Below are 19,979 nucleotides of genomic sequence, written 5' to 3' on the forward strand. Positions count from 1 at the left end.
CTAAAAAATGCCTGAGGGAGGGCCCTCACACTTCTCTCTTACCTTGGCGGGTTTTCTGTACCCTACAGACCCCCAGTATTAGCTGCGCCTAAAACCCCCCCTATCCTTAATTCCTAACTGCGCCCTTGAGGCGAAGGAAGAAATACAGCGGATGGGTTACCGACTCGTAAACATACCACATTTAATTGGCCATGAGAAAATCATGGGTTTTCATTAACACATGAGTACAAACATCATAAAAACTGAAAGACTGGCCTTGCGATTTGTAAATCGTTATCACGAATGCAACACGAATTGGAAATTGAATACGCTTAAGCTCAAAAGGGCATATAATTTAGGATTATGGAATCTTCGGAATGACAACTTCCTCATCTTTGAGTTTTCCTTTGAGCAAAGTCGCGTGAATCATATTCATTTTCAATTTTTCTAATCACCAAACGTGTTCCACTGGATAGTTTTTGTTGGTTTAGGTTTCGAAAGATCATGAACAAAGAACCTACATTTAGCTGTAAGCCGTGCCTTGGCAAGCCAGGTACATCCAAGGGCTTTAAATAATTATGAGCTCACCTTCCGATGAGACTAATTTGCAAAAAATTACGAGGAAGTGATATGAAACTGCTCGATTCCACGTCAGGAACACGGACATTACCGATTGTCAACAATTGCTCGGATATTTGTTTACAAACACTTACGAAGTTCAGCTATTAAAATGGTAGAAACAAAACAAATAATTTAATTAGTACTTTTGACCAACTTATCAATTATTGCTGTGTTACTATCTCCTAAAAGCATATCCCTAAGAAAAAGATGAAATTCTTTAGCGGACTTTTCCTATTTTTAATGTTCTATATGTTATCCGGGACTGAGACGAGACCAAAGAACCTAATAACATTAAAATCGGAGCAGCCGTTTTCGAGTTATAAGTGTTTTAACTAACAGGATTTTTGACTTTCTATTGCATATATAGAGATACTGAATGTAACGTTCCCAAGTAGCAAAAGAATATTGAAAAATGATTTTAAAATTATTTCAAATGATTTTAAAATCAAAATATCATAAGATGGCTAAATTCATGACTTTTTCAAGATTTTAAAATAATTTTAAAATAATGTATTAGGCGTTGCTCTTTTTAAGGCTTATACCATTTGATCTCATTTTGTTGATAGTATATTCTTGGATATGCAGGAAGTAATGGCTTATTTTTGCCAAAAATGTTCCTTTTTTAATTTCGCAGAAAAATAATTATGTGAACATTATTTTAAAACTATTTCAAAATTATTTTACAGACATTATAAAATAATTTTGAAATAATTTGATAATTATTTTCTAATCATTTTAACATAATGGTAAAATCATTTTAACATAATTTTGAAATAATTAGGTCATTATTTTGAAATCATTTTAAAACGCTCATATAAATTTTCATTGGTACATATAATCTTAGTCATACCAGTGTGATAAAATAAACCAGTATTAAAATTCTCATTCCTTGGAGGTGATTGTGGATAACTGACAAGTAGCTTTACATAAAACAAGTACCTAATACAGATGATTTTGGAGACTTTGTCTACCAAAAATGAATCCCTTTTTTCAAAAGTGAGTTTGAATTTCGCCATCTTGAAATCCACAAAACTGTATTTTTTGGCAGTTTTCCGTAATATTTCTAGAAATTTAAAATAATGAATTTCTGGAAAAATTATCCCAAAATGAAGGCATATCATCAAAACATGGACATTGAACGATCCGAGAATGCAATCAAGGAACACCTGAAAACACTCTCAATATGTGCTTTATTGCATAGTAAAAACGGATAAGGTCTGAGTATGTGGATTCTAAACATAGGTTAGTTTCTAATCCAAACTCTGACATCTGATTTCTAAGATGTGAAGATATTCATGGCAATGGAGGGATCTCCGTGAAAGCACGCAGATAAGTAGATTCTGTAATTCTCACGATGCATGTACCACTTCCTTAAAAAAATTCATGTCTGTTGACGCTAGGATAATTGTTAGGTGGGAAATTTTTTTTACTGTTCCTGGCACAGTTCGAAATTTCAAACAAGTGTTTACTTATATCATATTAACATAGCAATTAATCATTTTTAAAAGAGGCTGAATTAGTTACAACATATTTTAAAATCTATATTTCATAGCTCATACAAGAGTAAACATATTTTAAACTTATGTTAAAATCATTTTGAAATGGCGAAAAAAAGATTTGTAACGTTGAAACAGAGAAAGCTAATATGTTTTCAAAATTATGTTAAAATCATTTTAAAATGTCCTCGCAATATATTTTAAAATAATTTTTACATAAGATTTTGCTACTTGGATAACTAGTAGTGGTGTAATTAAAACTTATATTTAAAAAATCATTTTGTAATGTCCACTCGGAAATGAGATTTGCTCAGAAATAAGCCTAGTAATTATATTAATTACGACAATTGAAGGTAAATATATCAATACCGTCACAAAAATGATACACATTAGGAATAACTTGTTGATGAGTCCATCCGTAGCTTTTCAGTGGAAAATATCATTCATAATTACGTTCGGGGAAACTAGGAATAAATAATACATACCTTATTATTTTTGGTAGATGTGAAATCCTTTTTTCTTATTGCATGCAGCCACTTTCTGTGTAGCTCAGGGTCTTTCGGAAAGCTGAACACTTGCACTTTTGGCCCACTCCGATAATTGCCCTTGCATCCAGGCACGACGCAAGTATTAGGCATTTTATCGTAGAGTAGAATATTGGTTTATAAGATGAATAAAATAATCCACAAACCAATATCGTCACTATAATTATGCAAAAACTCCACCAACACAACCAAACACACAAGTTTTCTGCCTGTGGGCGTCTCAACAAACCAAACAAACTCGCAATGGCGTGGTAGCAACGATAGCACTTCCGTACGTGACGTCATCACAATTTGAGAGGCTAGTGAACAGGCTTTGTATTCTAGGTGGCTATGGTAGTACACGGTACTTCAATTTTTATTCATCCTTCGCTATGTTTCCGCCACTGTTAAGCCTGCCTCCAACAAGCTGACTATTTTTCCCACTTTCGTCTGCTGACAAAGGCATCTTAAATCAAGATAGGAACATATCCTTCTCGATCGAAAGAAAAACGCGTTCTGGAAATGTTCTCGTCGGTCCTTCCGGAAAAGCTGAAACTCCCTCAAAATCAACTGCATTCAAATACGTGGCCCATAGAAATTTCTCGTTTACTGTCTTGTTTACCGTAAGAGAAGGCTTGCTATAGTCCGTAGTGATTTTTGTCGTTTCGTTGAGATAGGCGAAGGACAATTCAGAGGAGCGTTCCCAATGTGCGCACATGATGCCGTCGAATGCGCCTCAATTCCACGGAGTTCATCGCGAGTCAAGCTCTGGGTTGCGGGAGACTCAGTAGTCGGTCACGTATTCGGACGACGAAGATAGGAAATTGTTTGCCTTGTTTGAATTTACCTCGCTGACCAAAGAATAACAACCCACTGGAAAGGAAACCCACTATCCCACGGAGCGATAGTGGCGGCACTAACTTTGTTGGGATACTTTTTTCCCCCCATAGTACATATTTTCTTGGCTAACGCTATACTTTTTTGACCTCGGAGGAGCAAATGTTATGATTCTCCATTGTAGGTACTACAAAATTATCAGGACTCTCCAGCTTCTTCCTATTTCATTCCGCCCACGCATATGTTCGTTATTTTTCCATATCTCTTTGTTTCTAACACCGGACTACAATTATTGGATCGTATTTTCAACCTTATTTTTGAGAACATTAGGTTCTCTTTTCTTAAGGCCGTTTTACACACGGCACGTACTTGCACAATCTGACGTGTGTACAAAGGCGCAGTCAAAATTGCGTCGTGTAAAGCGGTGAATTACTGGAAAACATGCAAGAATGCGTTCACGTTCACGTGAGATGGCAAAATAGCCCCTGTTCTAATTTCGTTCATGCATTCGCACAATTCCACGCCATTTTAGAAATTAATGCTGTTCTAACCTGCGCAATTCCGTGCCCCGTGTAAAACGGCCTTTATAGCAGAGGCATTTACTACGTACTAGATGTATGGCTTCTGCATATTGAAAGCAATGTTATATTCAGCCATTTCTTAAGGTTAGAAAGAGAGAAATATTCTCAAACTTAGTTTAAACGGGGCATAAAAGGACGCAAGATATTTCTAAACTAACGATAAAAAATGTTGTTCTCACTTTCAGTATTCGACTAACCTTATTTATTCGCTACTACACGGCATTCGCACATTTTATGCTGTTGTTATCAGGGGTAGAAATTGGGGTAGTTCTGGTAGGACTGGCTCTGAAATGAATTCTTTTTCTCAAACCTAAAGTAACAACCCGTTATTGCATATTTTTTATGTGATAAAGGGTAGTATTTAACTTTAGTAGCAGAAACTTAAGTGAAAATTCCTCATGGAATGCAAAAAAAATTTGTTCGAGGGCAAAAAAAGTCCCTCCAAGTATAATAACCATTGATAATTCCTGAAGTGTGCCAGTTGCTTTTTATCTAATGCACTCTACTACATCCTTAGGACCAATATGGTGAGATGTACTCCGCTCAATGACGAAATAAACTTCCATTGGAGGCTCGTATGTTTTCAAAAACTTCGAAAATCTTGAACTTCTGCGCACAGTATAGAACCCGATGCTTTTTCAACATAATGAAGCATCAGATTTTTCCTTTCCCTTAATTTTTGAATTTTTACGAAATAGATACTCAACCTCATCTACATAATACCCCGCAAGTCGCCTAAAAGGCGTGTGGCAGGGGGTGTTAGGACACCAGCCGTTTACACATAAAAATGAAGGGCTCTAACGAGGTTGGGACTAGCGTTTATTAAAGTCCTTTATGGTTCGGGGGAAAAACGAATTCCCATATCTAACCGATAGGCAAAACATCTCACTTAATGTATCGCTTCTATCGGACCTGGAAATATAGTGTTGCACTAATATTATGTTCTCTGTGTCGTTTTTAAAGATATCCATTTCAGTGGCGGCTTGCCCATAAGGACTCTCGGACGCCGCCCCTCCCAAAGATTTGAAAAAGGAAAAAAAATAAATATCCATTAATTTATAATTATGCATCTAATTAATCGAAGTTTTTTTCAATCGCATGCATGGAGAGTGTACGAAAAACACGAAAAATTTTTTAGCCGTGGGGCGCTGGCCAGAACGTCCCAATCATCCAAATGCAGTTATATGGAGAGTGGTAGTGGTGGGGGCTGCTGGTGCTATGACGCGTCTAATAATTCTGTGTGGAGGCACCTTGTTCTTCTTGGTCGTATTTTTCGTTGGCCTATTTTGTGTCGCCCCTTGTTTATTAAGTAAACCCAATCATAAGAGTCCTTTTCTTTTTTAAATGCTACAGGTATTAGTACCTCCTCACTTAGAGAAAAAGTAGGTTCTATTCTGTGGTGAACTTGAAACCATAGCTAAATTTAAACTATTAAAGTGGAACTGAAACAAGAACTTCTCGTTATATACAGCAGAAGAAATTTTTCAAAGGCAACCGGTTCATTGCGGCTTCTTAATTTTATTTATGACAACAACCTAAAAGTTCTCCCAGAATGAGTTAAACTACTCCAGATCATCGGCAGCATACAAATGACAACAGCAGAAAGTGAAAGATGTTTTTCAACATTGAAACGAATAAAGACATTTACTACAACACGGTAAAAGAAGATAAACTTAGTGCCCTTGCCAAGTGTTCAATCGAAAAAAATCGTTGCCCGGCGCTGATTTCAACGAACGTGTAATTAATCACTTTGCTGGACAAAGGGAAAGAAGGATGGACTTCTGCTACAAGCCATATAACTAAAGGCAGGTAAGTAGAGTGTTTCAGATTCTGTCAAAAATGCGTGAGAAATGTTTTATTGTTGATTTGAAATCATACTGTATTCAAGAAACAACGAAAACACAGCAATCGAAGGTTACATCTGCAATAACAAAGCGCGCGCATTCTAGAAGTGTTTCTTGCCTAGTGGAGGTCATTGACCTCCCTTCCCTCCTCAGGTGTTACAAGTGTGATTGCTACCTAAATCATTGCAAATATTGTATAGATTTGACAAATAACGCATTATGATTGCAAAAACGAAAAAGAAGTCTATTGCGGTCATATCCGCGCGAAAAATGTAGGCACTAAAACGCAAAGTTACGTATTTTCGTTTGTATTGGTAAAATATCACAACAAATGTATTTTTATTCTTCAAGATCATTGATCAGTACCATCGAGAGTCCGGACTAAGCTGATCCGTATGGCCGAGAGTCTACTGCATTTAGTATTTATTAATCAAGCTTTATTAGGAAAACTAGGTATTTCTGTTGAAAAAAACGGAACACATGGTATCATAAAATTTAATACCTATATTGCCTTAAAAAAACTCAAAAAATACACAAAATATTAAAAATTTATGACCCCTCGGTGGAGTGCGCCCCCCCAGCATTTGACTCACGAGCCGCCACTGTACGTATAAGTATCTTGTATTTCACGTCCTTAATCTGTTCCACGTAGTCTATTCGTGGTCTTCCTTTTCCATTCCTGCCATCCAGTTGTAACTCGACTCCGTCAGGCATTGATGTCTCATGACAGTGGCGTAACTATGGAGGGAGGGGGGGGGGGAGTGAGGGGATAGATCCTCCTCCAAAGCCTCAGAGAAATATAAAAAAATATTTAAAACTCATGGACATCCAATGACTCTCGTCGGGATTGAAGGACGAAGGATTAATAAAGGCAAGACACATACGAAAATATATTTTATTTGAGTAATTAATTTACATGGGTTGATTTCAATTTTATTTGGGTTGAATAATTGTTGCGTTCCACCGTTTCTTCAGCGCATTCCATGCCGAGCCCAGGAGGCCGCGCTTTCGGCTCGTTATCCTGTTTAACGTGGGGATTCCCCTTCCGGTCCCCTTCGGTTCCGGTCAGGCCTATACCACGCACCCCCGAGGTCAGAGTAGGGCCGTGACCCTCCTCTGGCCCCGTTCATTCTCACTCACTCCACAGCTTGCTGACTGAGGTACCCATGGCCTCCTTAAATACTAGTATTAAAGAAGGTCATGCAGGAACCACTCGTGGAAGATGTCATCCATCGAGAAGTCACCTCCAGCCATCAGGCTGCGCTCGAAAGACCCATGGCCCCTCTCAACCAGCGGCTGAAAGTGGTGATAGGACCCCGAGCCCTCACCGCTGCCATCGTGGGGGACAGGTAGAAGCTCCTCCTCTCCTTCGTCTTCTATGTCCCCCAGATAGCCTCCCTCCGAGATATCGCTGGACGCATCCAGCGAAATCTCGGAGGGATCATCTCCCTCCACAACTCCCTCCATCACTGCTTCAGCCAGGACCGTCACCTCCTCCTCCGTCTCCTCCTCCTCCTGGCGTCCGCAGCAGCAAAGAACGCAGCCCATTATATGTCTTAGCTATGGCTTAAAGACAGCAAGTCCACAACTAAGCAGCTATACAGGCCAAATGAGGAACCCGAGAAGTGGTCTCCATGGAACTCCCATTGTTGCTCAGCGCCAGAGCCTTGAACATCTCATCCATGGTAACGAATGAAGGGTACTTGAAATCAATTGTTGCCTCCGACGTGATTGATATTTTAGGGTAATCATAAGATTAATAAAGTTTAAAAGAGACATAGTATAAAACAATAATTAATCCTTTGAATCAAAAGTTATTTCGATTTCAAATTGAAATCCCTCGTTTTTATTGATTTTTTAAACGTATTCTCATGTGAGAAATCAGAAGCTGGTTCAATTTAACTTTGAATAAAGTTATATCAATTATTATTGCTAGCGGAGGAAATTAACCATAAAAAGTAGTTTGATTACTGTTGTGACTGATGGCCGGTAAATAATAAAGATATCTCTCGCATCGATCACCATTTGATACTACTCGAATTTATTAGCAGAGATAAACAACAACAACAATACTCATCTCTATGTAAATATAGGTATTGAATCATCCATAAACATAAACATTAATATAAACATTATTATACACATTTAATATAAACATTTAATCACATTAGTTCTCCCCCACTTATTTGAAGACAACATAGTCTTTAAGATAGGTCGGCTTTTGCCGGTTCCTGGGAAGGTGCGGTAGGAGGCTACTGGCCGAAGGAGACGGGGTTGGTCGAACGACTTGCGGAGGAGAAGGTGCCAGCGGCGATTGGTGGGTTGGCGGCAATTGATAATCAGGAGGCACCCCTGCAGCTCCTGCTGAGGATGGCACACCCATTGTGTGCTGTGGAAACAAAGGCGAGAATGTGACTTGTTTCTTTGGAACCAAGGTGGCTATCAGCTGATTGATGTGACGTTTTATGATTCGACCGTTATCCAACTTTACGATGTAATGGCAATTGCCGAGCTTCTTTAATACGATGCCAAACTGCCAACTGTGATGAATTCCTGCATAAATCTTCACCTGTACTCTCTCCCCCAACTGGAGACTGCGAATTCGTGAGTTAGTATGTTTTGTTGGGACAAAAGCTTTGCAGTTGGGAAGCAGGACATCGAGACGAGTGCGGATCCTCCTCTTTAAGTACAGCTCTGCAGGAGTCCGACCTGAGGCCAAAGGTGTTGCCCTATAGCGGAACATAATGTCCCGTAACTTGGTGGTTAGTGGAGTAGGATCATCGGCAGCAGCTATAAGTCTCCTCTTCAATGTCTGGATGCTGCGTTCTGCAAGTCCATTTGTGGCTGGGTGATTAGGTGCGCTGAACTTCTGGAATATTCCACGCTCTTTGCAGTATTTTAGGAACTCTTCGCTCCTGAAGATGCTTGCATTGTCCGACACCATTACGGAAGGGTAGCCATGTACTGAAAAGATGCCCTCCAGCGTAGCGATTGTTTTGGCAGAGGATGGAGCGCCATGGATCATGCGGACTTCTGCCCACTTCGACCTTGCATCCACACACATTAGGAAAAATTGGCTATCAAATGGCCCTGCAAAATCGATATGCACCCTCTCCCAATTCTCATCAGGCTGATTCCAGTGATGAATCGGCGCTTTCGGCGGACTGTGGCGGACCTTAGCACAGGGCTCGCAACTCTTAACAAGACGTTCTATATCTTTGTCTAACCCTTCCCAGTACACGTATCTCCGGGCAAGTTGCTTCATCTTCGTGACTCCCAAATGCGACATATGAAGCTCTTTAAGAATTTGTGCTTGGAGTGACTTCGGAATTACTGCACGATCAGAGCGGAACAACATGTCACCAGAGACAGTGTACGGGCTATCCTTGCGGCTGGTCTTGAGCTCCTGTAGAAGCGCTTGCAACTCTGGATCCTTGGCGGTTTCCTCAGCAACAATATCTGCAGTGATTGATGCGCTCGAGATTTGTAGCAGGGTTTCAGCATGCAAAGCGTTGATTTCTTGATCGATAGAGATTTCTAGAGAAGGACTAGATGTTGAGGCCTGGGCGCGAGATAAACAGTCAACATTCTCATGTTGTGACTGATGGCCGGTAAATAATAAAGATATCTCTCGCATCGATCACCATTTGATACTACTCGAATTTATTAGCAGAGATAAACAACAACAACAATACTCATCTCTATGTAAATATAGGTATTGAATCATCCATAAACATAAACATTAATATAAACATTATTATACACATTTAATATAAACATTTAATCACATTAGTTACTCACATATTATATTTTTAAATATAGCGAGGTGGAAATTGCCATTACCTCGCAAAACAAAAAGTTGTAATACCTACTACGACATTGAAGTGCAGTAGTCCATACGTCCTTCCCCAACCTGATTATTTAATATTGGAACAAGTAGAACTGCTTCCGCATAGGTATTGGATTTCCCCCAGTGACGCACCGACATCATTGTAGGCTTGGGACACTGCTCAATATAGGGCCTACCCACTATCTGAAATTTATCTCATTCACTTTTTGAATGCAGAGAAAACAGGAAAAAAATTTGGAAGCATAAACTGGAGGTGCGACCTGGGGAAGTTCCGCTGTGCTATAAGTTCTATTATCATTATATTTGAATTTAGAGCATTAAATATATAGGCGATCAAAGACAGTTCAAGGACCGGATAATAATTAAAGGTGAATTTTTGAGAAAAATAGAAAATAATAATGGTCACTCGGAGGGTAGAATCGGTAGAAGGTAGGTTTCGACAATTTCTGCTGAACTTATTTGGAGCTTACAGTTGCAAAAAACATGTCTTTAGTTATATGGCTTGTAGCAGAAGTCCATCCTTATTTCCCTTTGTCCAGCAAAGTGATTAATTACACGTTCGTTGAAATCAGCGCCGGGCAATAATTTTTTTCGATTGAACATTTGGCAAGGGCACTAAGTTTATCTTCTTTTACCGTGTTGTAGTAAATGTCTTTATTCGTTTCAATGTTGAAAAACATCTTTCACTTTCTGCTGTTGTCATTTGTATGCTGCCGATGATCTGGAGTAGTTTAACTCATTCTGGGAGAACTTTACCTATGGTATCACAAAATTTAATACCTATATTGCCTTAAAAAACTCAATAAAATACACAAAATATTGAAAATATATGACCCCTCGGTGGAGTGCGCCCCCCCAGCATTTGACTCACGAGCCGCCACTGATCCATTTTCAATTGTTCAAGCAGTCTAAGCCTAGCACGCAGCCTCCGAGCCTCCAACGGCTCCCAGCCCAATTCGCTTTGCATCTGGGTAACATTGTCTGTACGCCCGTAGCAGTTTTTGACGAAACGCGCAGCCTTCCTTTGTATTTTATTAAGTTTGCGGATTAAGTCTTTCTGCACCGGATCCCATACGTTCGCTGCATATTCAAGGTGCGGTCGGACGAGAGCGAAATAGCACCTTTCTTGTACTTTCTCTTCCGAAAATCTTCCCACAATACGCTTGACGAATCCTAATTTCTTCAGGGCTATGCCGCAAATATTCTTCATATGTGTTCCCCACGTAAGGTTCGAGGTTATCGTAACTCCCAGGTACTTCACTTCGTCTTTTGCCTTTATGTTAATGCCATCCACTGCATAAAAATGGTTATAGTTGGACGAATTCCGCAAGAAATGTACCGTCATGCATTTGCTCAGATTATGTTCGAGTCCCCACTCTTGGCTCTACAAATTAACGTTGTTTAAGTCAGATGATAGAATTTCATAGTCAGAGTGATCACTAATTTCGCGATAGATGACAGCGTTGTCAGCAAATAAACGTATTTTACTGCTAATGCGGGAGCAGAGATCATATATCTTTATATATATAAAAGAAAGTCGAAAATCGTGTTAGTTAGAACACTTATAACTCGAGAACGGCTGCACCGATTTCAATGAGATTTGGTTCTTTGGATTCGTCTCAGGCGGGGTTAACATATAGGCCATTAAAAAAAGGATAATTTCACAAAAAAAATTCATCTCTTTCTAACAATATGTTTTTAGGAGTTAGCAACGCAACAGCAATTGATAAGTCGGTCAAAACTACCAATTAAATTATTTGTTTTGTTTTTACCCATTTAATAACTGAACTTCGTAACAATATAATATTTTAATTACTAAATATATTCAAAATATTGAAATTGCATTTAAAATATTTAATTCTAGCTAATTTTAAGCCCAGCTCGAGTTGACTCTTCACTACCGTGTTTGTAAACAAATCTCCAAGCAATTGTTGACAAAAGGTAATGTCCGTGTTCCTGTCGAGGAATCGAGCAGTTTGATTACACTTTCTCCGAATATTTGCAATTTTTTTTGGAAGGTGAGCTCATCAACAAAGAGTTCCAGAATATGATTGATCACCACAAAAATCAAAAATGGTTGATTGAGTGAGCAATTTCGACGGCCTAGAACGAAGATGTGGATCACTCAAACTAGGTAAATCAGGATCAAATAATTGGTACTCTGCATGAATTCAAATCTTTTAACTGAGTAATAAACGAAGACGAAGTCACCAACCATCTAACTGAATATATAAAGTCCTTGGACGTACCTTGCTTACCACGGCACGATTAACAGCTAAAGGAAGGCTCTGTGTTCATGATATTTCGAAACCTAAACTCACCATAGCTATCCAACGGAACGCGTTTGGTTATTTAAAAAATTGATAATGAATGTGACTCACGCGACTTTACTCAAAGGAAAACTCAAAGATGAGGAAGTTCTCATTCCTCATCTTTCCATGATCCCAACATATATGCCCTTTTGAGCTTAAATGTATTCAATTTCCAAGTAGTGTTGCATTCGCGATAACGATTAACAAATCGCATGGTAAGTCTTTCAGTTTTAGTGATGTTTGTGCTCATGTGCTAATGAAAACCCATGATTTTCTCATGGTAAATTAAACCTGCTATGTTTACGAGTCGGTAAACCATCCGCTGTATTTCTTCCTTCGCTTCAAGGGCGCAGCTAATACTACGGGTCTTTAGGGTATGGAAAACTCGCTAAGGTAAGCGAGAGGTGTGGGGGCCCTCCCCCAGACATTTTTTCAAGATAAATGGTTCAAAATAGTGGATTTTGCGGCTGTGTGAATAGTTAAATATGTTTTGTTTGTTACCTATCCGTCCCCCTAATATTAGTAACAAATTTTTTTATAAATAAGTTCTCTGAGCTCTTGGGGAGGTTTTAACCCCCCAAAACCCCCCTCAGTGCGTCACTGATTCGCTTCGCCATATTTATCTAGCGTCATCTGTTTTATATTGCGCCTGATAAAAGAAAAACTGTTGTTTATCATAAGGTGCTTGACGCACTACATTAAACCCGAATGTGTAGGACATACCGAGGTGCGTTTACGCAGTGCATTTTTTCCAAACAGAGATACTGTAACTGGCGCGCCTAAAGTCATTTGATACGAATGCTGCTGCTTCATAGGGGCTTTTCTTACACGATTTTGAGCATCAGTCAAGCGTCGGTCTGGCGTTGTGTTAACCTGCCCCGTGAACGGGCTAAGTTTACGCAACAGACTTGGACTTAAAAACTTTTTTTACGGTTAAAAGCCAGCATCAAATAGCCAGAAAGTGAATGCGTATAATTTTTATTTCATTAACTGCTTTATAAAACTACAATGCCCAAAATTTCTTAAGCTATTTTCATGCTCATTTACGTAGTTTTATTGAATTAGTATCTTATTTTATTATAATAAACATGATTATAAACGATACAGCCGCTCTTGATTTATAAATGTGTAACTAAACTGTTAGTTCATTGATTGTTAGGGGGTACGAAGTCCGCCGGGTCAGCTAGTATATGTATATAATGAACAACAGGGGGCCGATTACGCTTCCTTGTGGAACACCTGATGTAACTTTTACAACATCAGAGCTAATTCCGTCAAGAACTACTTTTTGTTTACGATCACTGAGAAAGTCGCGTATCCAGTTTACAACTGTTTCGTTTAATCCGCATGACTGTAATTTGTATAACAGTTTGGTGTGAGGAGCAGTGTCGAAAGCTTTCTTAAAATCTAGAAATAGTGCGTCAACTTGTCTTTTCGATTCACCAGATTTTATAACGTCGTGAAGAAAGAGCGCGAGCTGTGTGTCGCATCATCGTGGAGACTCATGCAAGGAATTCCTAAATATTGACTTTATTTCAGCGACTCTGGAGAATGTTCAAATTCTGTGTAACCTTTTTAAACAAGGGAATAATCACTTGCATTTTTTATAACTTAATAAATTTAACACATTCTCAATAATTTATCTAATTTTGTGCAATTAAGTTCCTCAGCAACTCATTACATGACGTTGAACTTACGCAGAACCTTATAATCGCTACTTTTATTCAGCAGTCACCTAAAAAGCGACCAGTTAATCCTCTGGTGGAAGGTATTAATTATCTACTCTTCCGGATGACATTTCGTTGAGCGACCGCTTTTACTTGGTTACTAATAGCGGCTTGCCTCGTGGTACATAGGATTATGCCCCGATGTTTCGTGCCCTACTGCGGGTCACTTCTTCAAGGGAATGTTGGTGGCGTTCGACACTGCTGGATTTTATTTCAAGTGGGAGAGGTGGACGTAGGGGGTGAGGACTGGGGGAGGAATACGGTATGACTGGGGGCGTAGTCCAGTACAAGCTCCCAGTGCTCCGAAGCACTGGAAGCGAGTCTTTTCGTGGTCCAGTAGAAGCTACAAAAGCTCCCGTGGCGCTCTCGTACGTCACGCATGACGTCACTATATTCGCTTCTCTCTCGCTACAAACGCTCCCAAGAAATAGGTAGGGCGGCTGGAGCGAACCGGTTTTCAGCGCGAATTTGAACGGGAAGGAAGGCAAAAGAAAATGGTGTTCATAACAATTGTGGACCTGGCCGGCAATAATATGACCATTTGGAGTTGATGGAAGAAGTCGCTAAGAGAGCCTGGATAGTAAATGCTAAAAACAAATGGTTAAAGAACTATTCGGGGGATATTACGGTGAGGCAAATGGCTGTAACTCAATGGTTTCACAATTCAGAGTCGCCACGGGCCAGATCGGGGAAGAAATTGAGCGGCAAGACCAAGATATCTTATAAAATTTGTTGTTGTGATAATTAATTATATATAATATTATTTAATTATTATAATAGTGGTTTGAGCTAGCGAGAAGGGGAGATAGAAAATGGCTATTCGAAATTAATAAGACATGTAGTGAGTGAACTTTCCGGTCGAAGCATTAATTCCGTCCGTTACATATAAGAATTATGTTAATTTTGTAAGTTATATTGATTTATTTGTTATTTAGATCAATTATTAGTTATTTGAACTTGATATTGCGTGAAATTGAGATAGAATATGACTTCTTAGGTTAGGGTACGTGAACTTCTAGTTAAAGCATTCCGTTTGTTGCTTTTTGGCGGCCAACCTAGGTTTTCTTCAAGCTTTCCCCATGAAGATTGTATTCTCTGTTAAATGATGATATCTTCCTCTAATCTTCAACTGAAGTTTAATCAATTATTGATGTTCGGTTGTATTTTACTTATGTAATTTTCTTAAGGTCAGGTTGACACGCATTGCATTTATGCTTAAGGCTCGTTGTTGACGAGATTGGTTCAAGTGTAGGACTGCTTTTGAGACTGTCATACAATGTCATGAGTGCAATTGATAAATCGTATAAAGGACACTCCACTTAAGGCCTTTTTACACCTACATAAATCCGTACAAGTCTAAATTTAATTATGTATGAACGCGAGAAAGAACACGAAATGTACCGTACGGTTGCGTTGTTGCACGTTAAGTGGTTTCACGTGTAACCACTCAACTTGTGCAAATGCATGATCGACAAATTTAACCTATTTTAGCTAGGTTCAAACATTCGTACATGTTCCGTTTCGGTCCACAAAAATAATTCACGCAAATAGGCATTAACTTGTACCTGTATCGTTTAAACGCAGGCTTTTAGGTGAGTTAAGTTAATTAGGCTTATTTTTCGTTTAATTGAAATTTCTCTAATAAGGTATTTAATCAGTCTTATCTTCTTTCATATGTATCATATGATCTGCTCTTTATAGTTTAAGTTTATCACCTTGTTGTTTGAGGATTTGCAAACCAGTGGGTAAAATCTTCAGGACAAGCATCGGTCTGCTGTGGTGCCCGATCATGGTATCCAATGAAGATCTAATATTAAATAGATTTCTTGTGGTGTACCCCATGGTCATATTCTTTTTGTCATTTATATTACTGACCTCTCTAACAAGCTAAGTAAAGTACAAGGGGCTATAACAATCCCTAATTCAGACGATCTAATATCCGAGCAGACGATACTAGTAAAACAAACGACTAACAAATGCTACAATCGCCAATCGCTCCAGCCGTGATCCAGTAGGGTAGCACTGGGAGCGATAGGAGCGAAAGTGGACCACGAATCTGTAGCGTCTGTAGCGGGAGCACTTGGGAGCATTGGGAGCGTGTACTGGACTACGCCCTGGGTTACATGTATTGCTGTTCCTCAATCCGGTGACCCTCTTCAATTTATCGTCGTTCTTCCTTATCTCGACGGCTTCACGGATGAGTCTAGCTTTTTAGATTTCACGATGACTCTGGATTTTTCTAAATCGATCGCGTGTCGTGGGGGTTCGTGTTCCGCTACGGCAGAGTTATTTGAGTACCCCATTCGAATGTCCCGCATATGTCCCTCTAGTCGAATTTTGACTGTGCGTATTGTTTCCCCGATGCATTCATTGTCGTTAGTTCCGCAGGGGATTTCTTAAACTCCTTCAATTTGAAGCGGTGTCCTGTGCTCCCAAGAATTATCGTAATTGGATGTGGGGTATGAAAGTGGCCTTCATGTCAAACTGCCAAAGTATGTTATCGATATCATCTGTCGTTCCTTTGGCGTAGGGGAGGAAGGATTTCTTTTGGCTGATGATGTCTGTATCTTCGGACGTGTTCCTGTTTTCCTATTGGCACTCTTTTTAATATTGAATTCAGGGCAAAAATAATAATAATAATAATATAATTCCACATTTAGTTATTATAGAATATGTACCAAGGAAACATTTTTTTGTTTTACAACAAATATTATGAGGAAATTTTTTAACTAAACTGTCTTGAAACACCTATGTGCTGATCTAATTTAATGAAAATTAAAGAATAAACGCTAATTCGTCTACCACCATCATCATAAGTCATTGATTTGAAAATGGGCTGTCCACACCGCTCTCCCATCAAGTAATATTTCACTTATTGCAAATTTAATCTGTAATACATCCATAATAAACTGATCTATTGAACTGATTTTGGGTGTTCCGTTGCTCACTCGATTTGATTTTTCATTCTCTCTCACTCATTTGATCTTCACTATTCTTCTTTAACTCTCTATTTTGAATGATTCAGATCCTTTAACTTCTCAGCTGTTGTCAACGTCCATGCCTCGATCCCGTACAGAAACTTTCAGTTGATCCATTGCTTTCTTGCTTCTATGGTCGTATTTTAAGCAGCACACAGCTCTTTTCTATTGGTAGAATGCCCGATAGAGTGCGATATTTTACCATTTATTTCTTGCTTCATTAATCGCTGGTGACTCGGCTGCTGAGGTAGCAACACTAATTAATTTCATACGTCTTTTTTTATCCTTATTATGTTAAGTTCAATATTTGTCTTGGTCTCCTCTCTTCGATGCATCTCTTAGTTTTATTTTTATTGATTTTTCGATGATATATGGCCATTTTCATATCCGTATTTATCGATCTTCTTCAAGTCCTTTTGTGTCTTAAATAATGACAGTTATGTCGTCCGCAAATCGCAGCTTCGGTACTAATTCTTTCTCGTTGCATATTTACTAATAATGAAGTCTCTTTTCTTTTATTGATGGCCTACTCAGTTTAAATCCACGTTGCGGTGAAATAAATGAGTCCTCAGCGTCAATATTAAATGATTATTATTAGAGAAGACTATAGAAATAATTTAACGTAGTCTTAAAGCCATTGCTTTGTCCATGAAAAACTTTGGTTTCAGAATTTGTCTGGGCTATCAGCAAAAATATATCGGTTAAAATGAGTTTTCTAGGGGCCATAAGGCAGGTAGTCTCTTGTTGGGCGTGGCATACCCTCCGAAGAGTCGCTAATCCGCAACCCTTTCGGGGCCTATGCCTGAGTTTTCACTCGCATGCGAGTGAGTGGAAACTGAGGGGTCACGTGGCTTTTTCTCGAACTACGAGTGAATTTGGTATGCTCGAGTCGGGGGAGTGAGCTCGTACGTACGAAAATTCGCTTCCTCACTCGAACCCAATGGAAACCTTTTTAGACGCACGCGTAAACACACTGCTATCAGCTAGGAAAATGAAAAACACTGCACTTGAAGCATTGGTATGAAATTATGCCGATGCTCTACAGGGTCGTGTGATGCATAATTTTACCTTTCGTGTATTCGACTATGATAATGAATCATTGATAACTGTGTGAGCGTAGACGCTTAGCTTCTAAGGTCGAAAGAGTGGAGAAAAACACGCGAAAAACAATGAGGACGGCGAAACGGTCGTCTTCTTCATCCCGTCACGGCAGTGGCGGATTCAGATGGGGGGGGGGGGGGGAGGGGGCGCCCCTCCCCTTGCGGACCCGCCCGTAGTGCCAAACATTGCAGAACCACAATTATAACTTTAATATCATAAGATGGCATTGTCTTGTATGTGTGTGTAATAAATTTAATTAAAGATTTCTTAAACTCTGCATGTGACTTGATTATATTTATCAGGATAACAGCAAAGGTAACTCAAGATATCTTTTGCGCCTTCCCCCCCCCCTCGAGTTTTTTTCTGTATCCGCTACTGCGTCTCGGGCAAAATATTTAATTGGTACAATGACCATCACCTACTGGCTATGCACCTACATATTGCAGCGAACGCGCGGGACAGACTTAACGATTGCTCATGTTAACAGACCAATAAAATATTTAATAAATAAACCTTTAAATCAACAAACAACAATGGAAAATCCATTTTGAAGCTAACCGAAATACCTGAAATTTATGAAAATAATTACGTGCGATTTAAAAAATCGTCATCATTCCTACAAACAATTTTATGCACAAGCACAAGTAACTACAATCGCATCCTACAGGCTTAACTTCATGAAATATCGTTTCAAACTAAAACACCGTTTAGCAATATAATGCTCTCACTTTCCTCTACTTCTTACACGATTTATTTACTCCGCACCACGAGTGGAGTAGTATGGTCATTCCCTTCCATAGTATCATGGCATCCTTTGTCCCATGCGGGGAAGAATGCTCGTAGAAGGTCGTTAGCTCAGAGTAAGGATGGGGGAGAGTGCGCTTTGGCTACTGCGCATGTAGTCAAGATCCCGCATATACAGCATATACATCCCACACTTCCCACAATTCTTCCCACAAGGGATTCCCGCACTACTTCCCACGATCACGTGGTAACCATGTTGACTACAAGAATCTGCTACTGCGCAGACTGAAAGCGCCCTCTACCCCAATCCTTACTCTGAGGTCGTTAGCAACAAAGCAGAATTCCTGGAAAAAAGAGTACGCACAGAAAGGGGGAGGGGCACGCTGTCCGGAAGCCTTATCCTACCGAAGTTGCCACGTCTTGAAACGAGAATCTTTCCTTCCTCGCACAACACTATTCGAAGATGCTTCCGTCGTACCGAATTCCGCCTCGAACGCTTCGAGGGCGAGATGGCTCGTGCGAGTGAATAGAAGGGATTACAATACCAAATATTTTGTCTGATTTATAAAGCTATGGGTGTAAGAAAGGCTCTCACCAAATTTTACCATTGAGCGCAGAATAATTTCGCCCCTAGAGCAGTTTGAAGTTTCAACTTGAATTCCGCGCCAAAAACGTATTTCTGGGGCGACGCCATGTTGATGACGTGTGAACCTCATGATATATGCATTGCTTGCATAAGGAGTGCATTGTCGTATACGTTATTTCGAGTATAAGTAAATACTAGATAAAACGGAGAATTTTAAATGAGTGGGAGGAAACCTTGTGTATATTGTTGTGTGCCGAGATGTGAATTTACCTCTCAATAAACGCCAGAAAAGTATTTTTTGTGGTGCCAAACGACCCAGACCGGGGAAGGCGGTGGTGCGACGCTGCATGGAGACTGTATATTCCTTCAGAAATAGGCTGGATTCGATAGAGGGTGTTACTAGCTAACGAACGAGCGGCTGGTCGTTTGTCTCCGAGCACCTGGAGAGTCAGGACAGACATTTTTGCCCGACGCATTTCTGTGAGTGGTGCAAGCCGAAAATACAGCATTCGTTGGAGCAGAGGTACGCGATTACATTCTGAGTGGAACTCTGGACGAAGAGACCTTTCCCTTCCTGGCTCGCCTTCTATGGATTTGAACGGTTCTTTTTCCAACGATGGCAATGCAGCATAGAAGGAAACCAATGGCATGTGTATCTTAAAAATGCGTCATGTTGCGTCAAAGAAATAACTTTGGCATGAAAGTAGAATACCGTAGTCACTGGATCAAGGTAACACATAACACACAAGGGGACTCCATTACTAATGTAATATTCGTGGTAAAGCATATTCAGGTATCC

At 39.6% G+C, this 19,979-nt stretch overlaps 2 protein-coding genes across 2 annotated transcripts in view; one reads left to right on the forward strand and one right to left on the reverse strand.

Moving 5' to 3' along the window:
- Window positions 1-8,064: 8,064 nt before the first annotated feature.
- Window positions 8,065-9,870, reverse strand: LOC124173967 (uncharacterized protein K02A2.6-like). Its single transcript, XM_046553130.1, has 2 exons — window positions 9,865-9,870; window positions 8,065-9,444 (listed from the first exon to the last, which is right to left on the reverse strand). Exons 1-2 carry the CDS (start codon window positions 9,868-9,870, stop codon window positions 8,065-8,067), a joined length of 1,386 nt encoding a protein of 461 aa, XP_046409086.1.
- A 9,876-nt stretch (window positions 9,871-19,746) lies between these two features.
- LOC124153373 (zinc finger protein Xfin-like) overlaps window positions 19,747-19,979 on the forward strand; it is a 37,467-nt gene continuing 37,234 nt past the window's right edge. The window contains exon 1 of the mRNA XM_046526489.1: window positions 19,747-19,830. The gene's annotated coding sequence lies outside the window, so the exon portion shown is untranslated. The remainder of the gene's footprint in view (window positions 19,831-19,979) is intronic.

This window comes from Ischnura elegans, chromosome 2, assembly GCF_921293095.1.
Source record: "Ischnura elegans chromosome 2, ioIscEleg1.1, whole genome shotgun sequence".
NCBI lineage: Eukaryota > Metazoa > Arthropoda > Insecta > Odonata > Coenagrionidae > Ischnura > Ischnura elegans.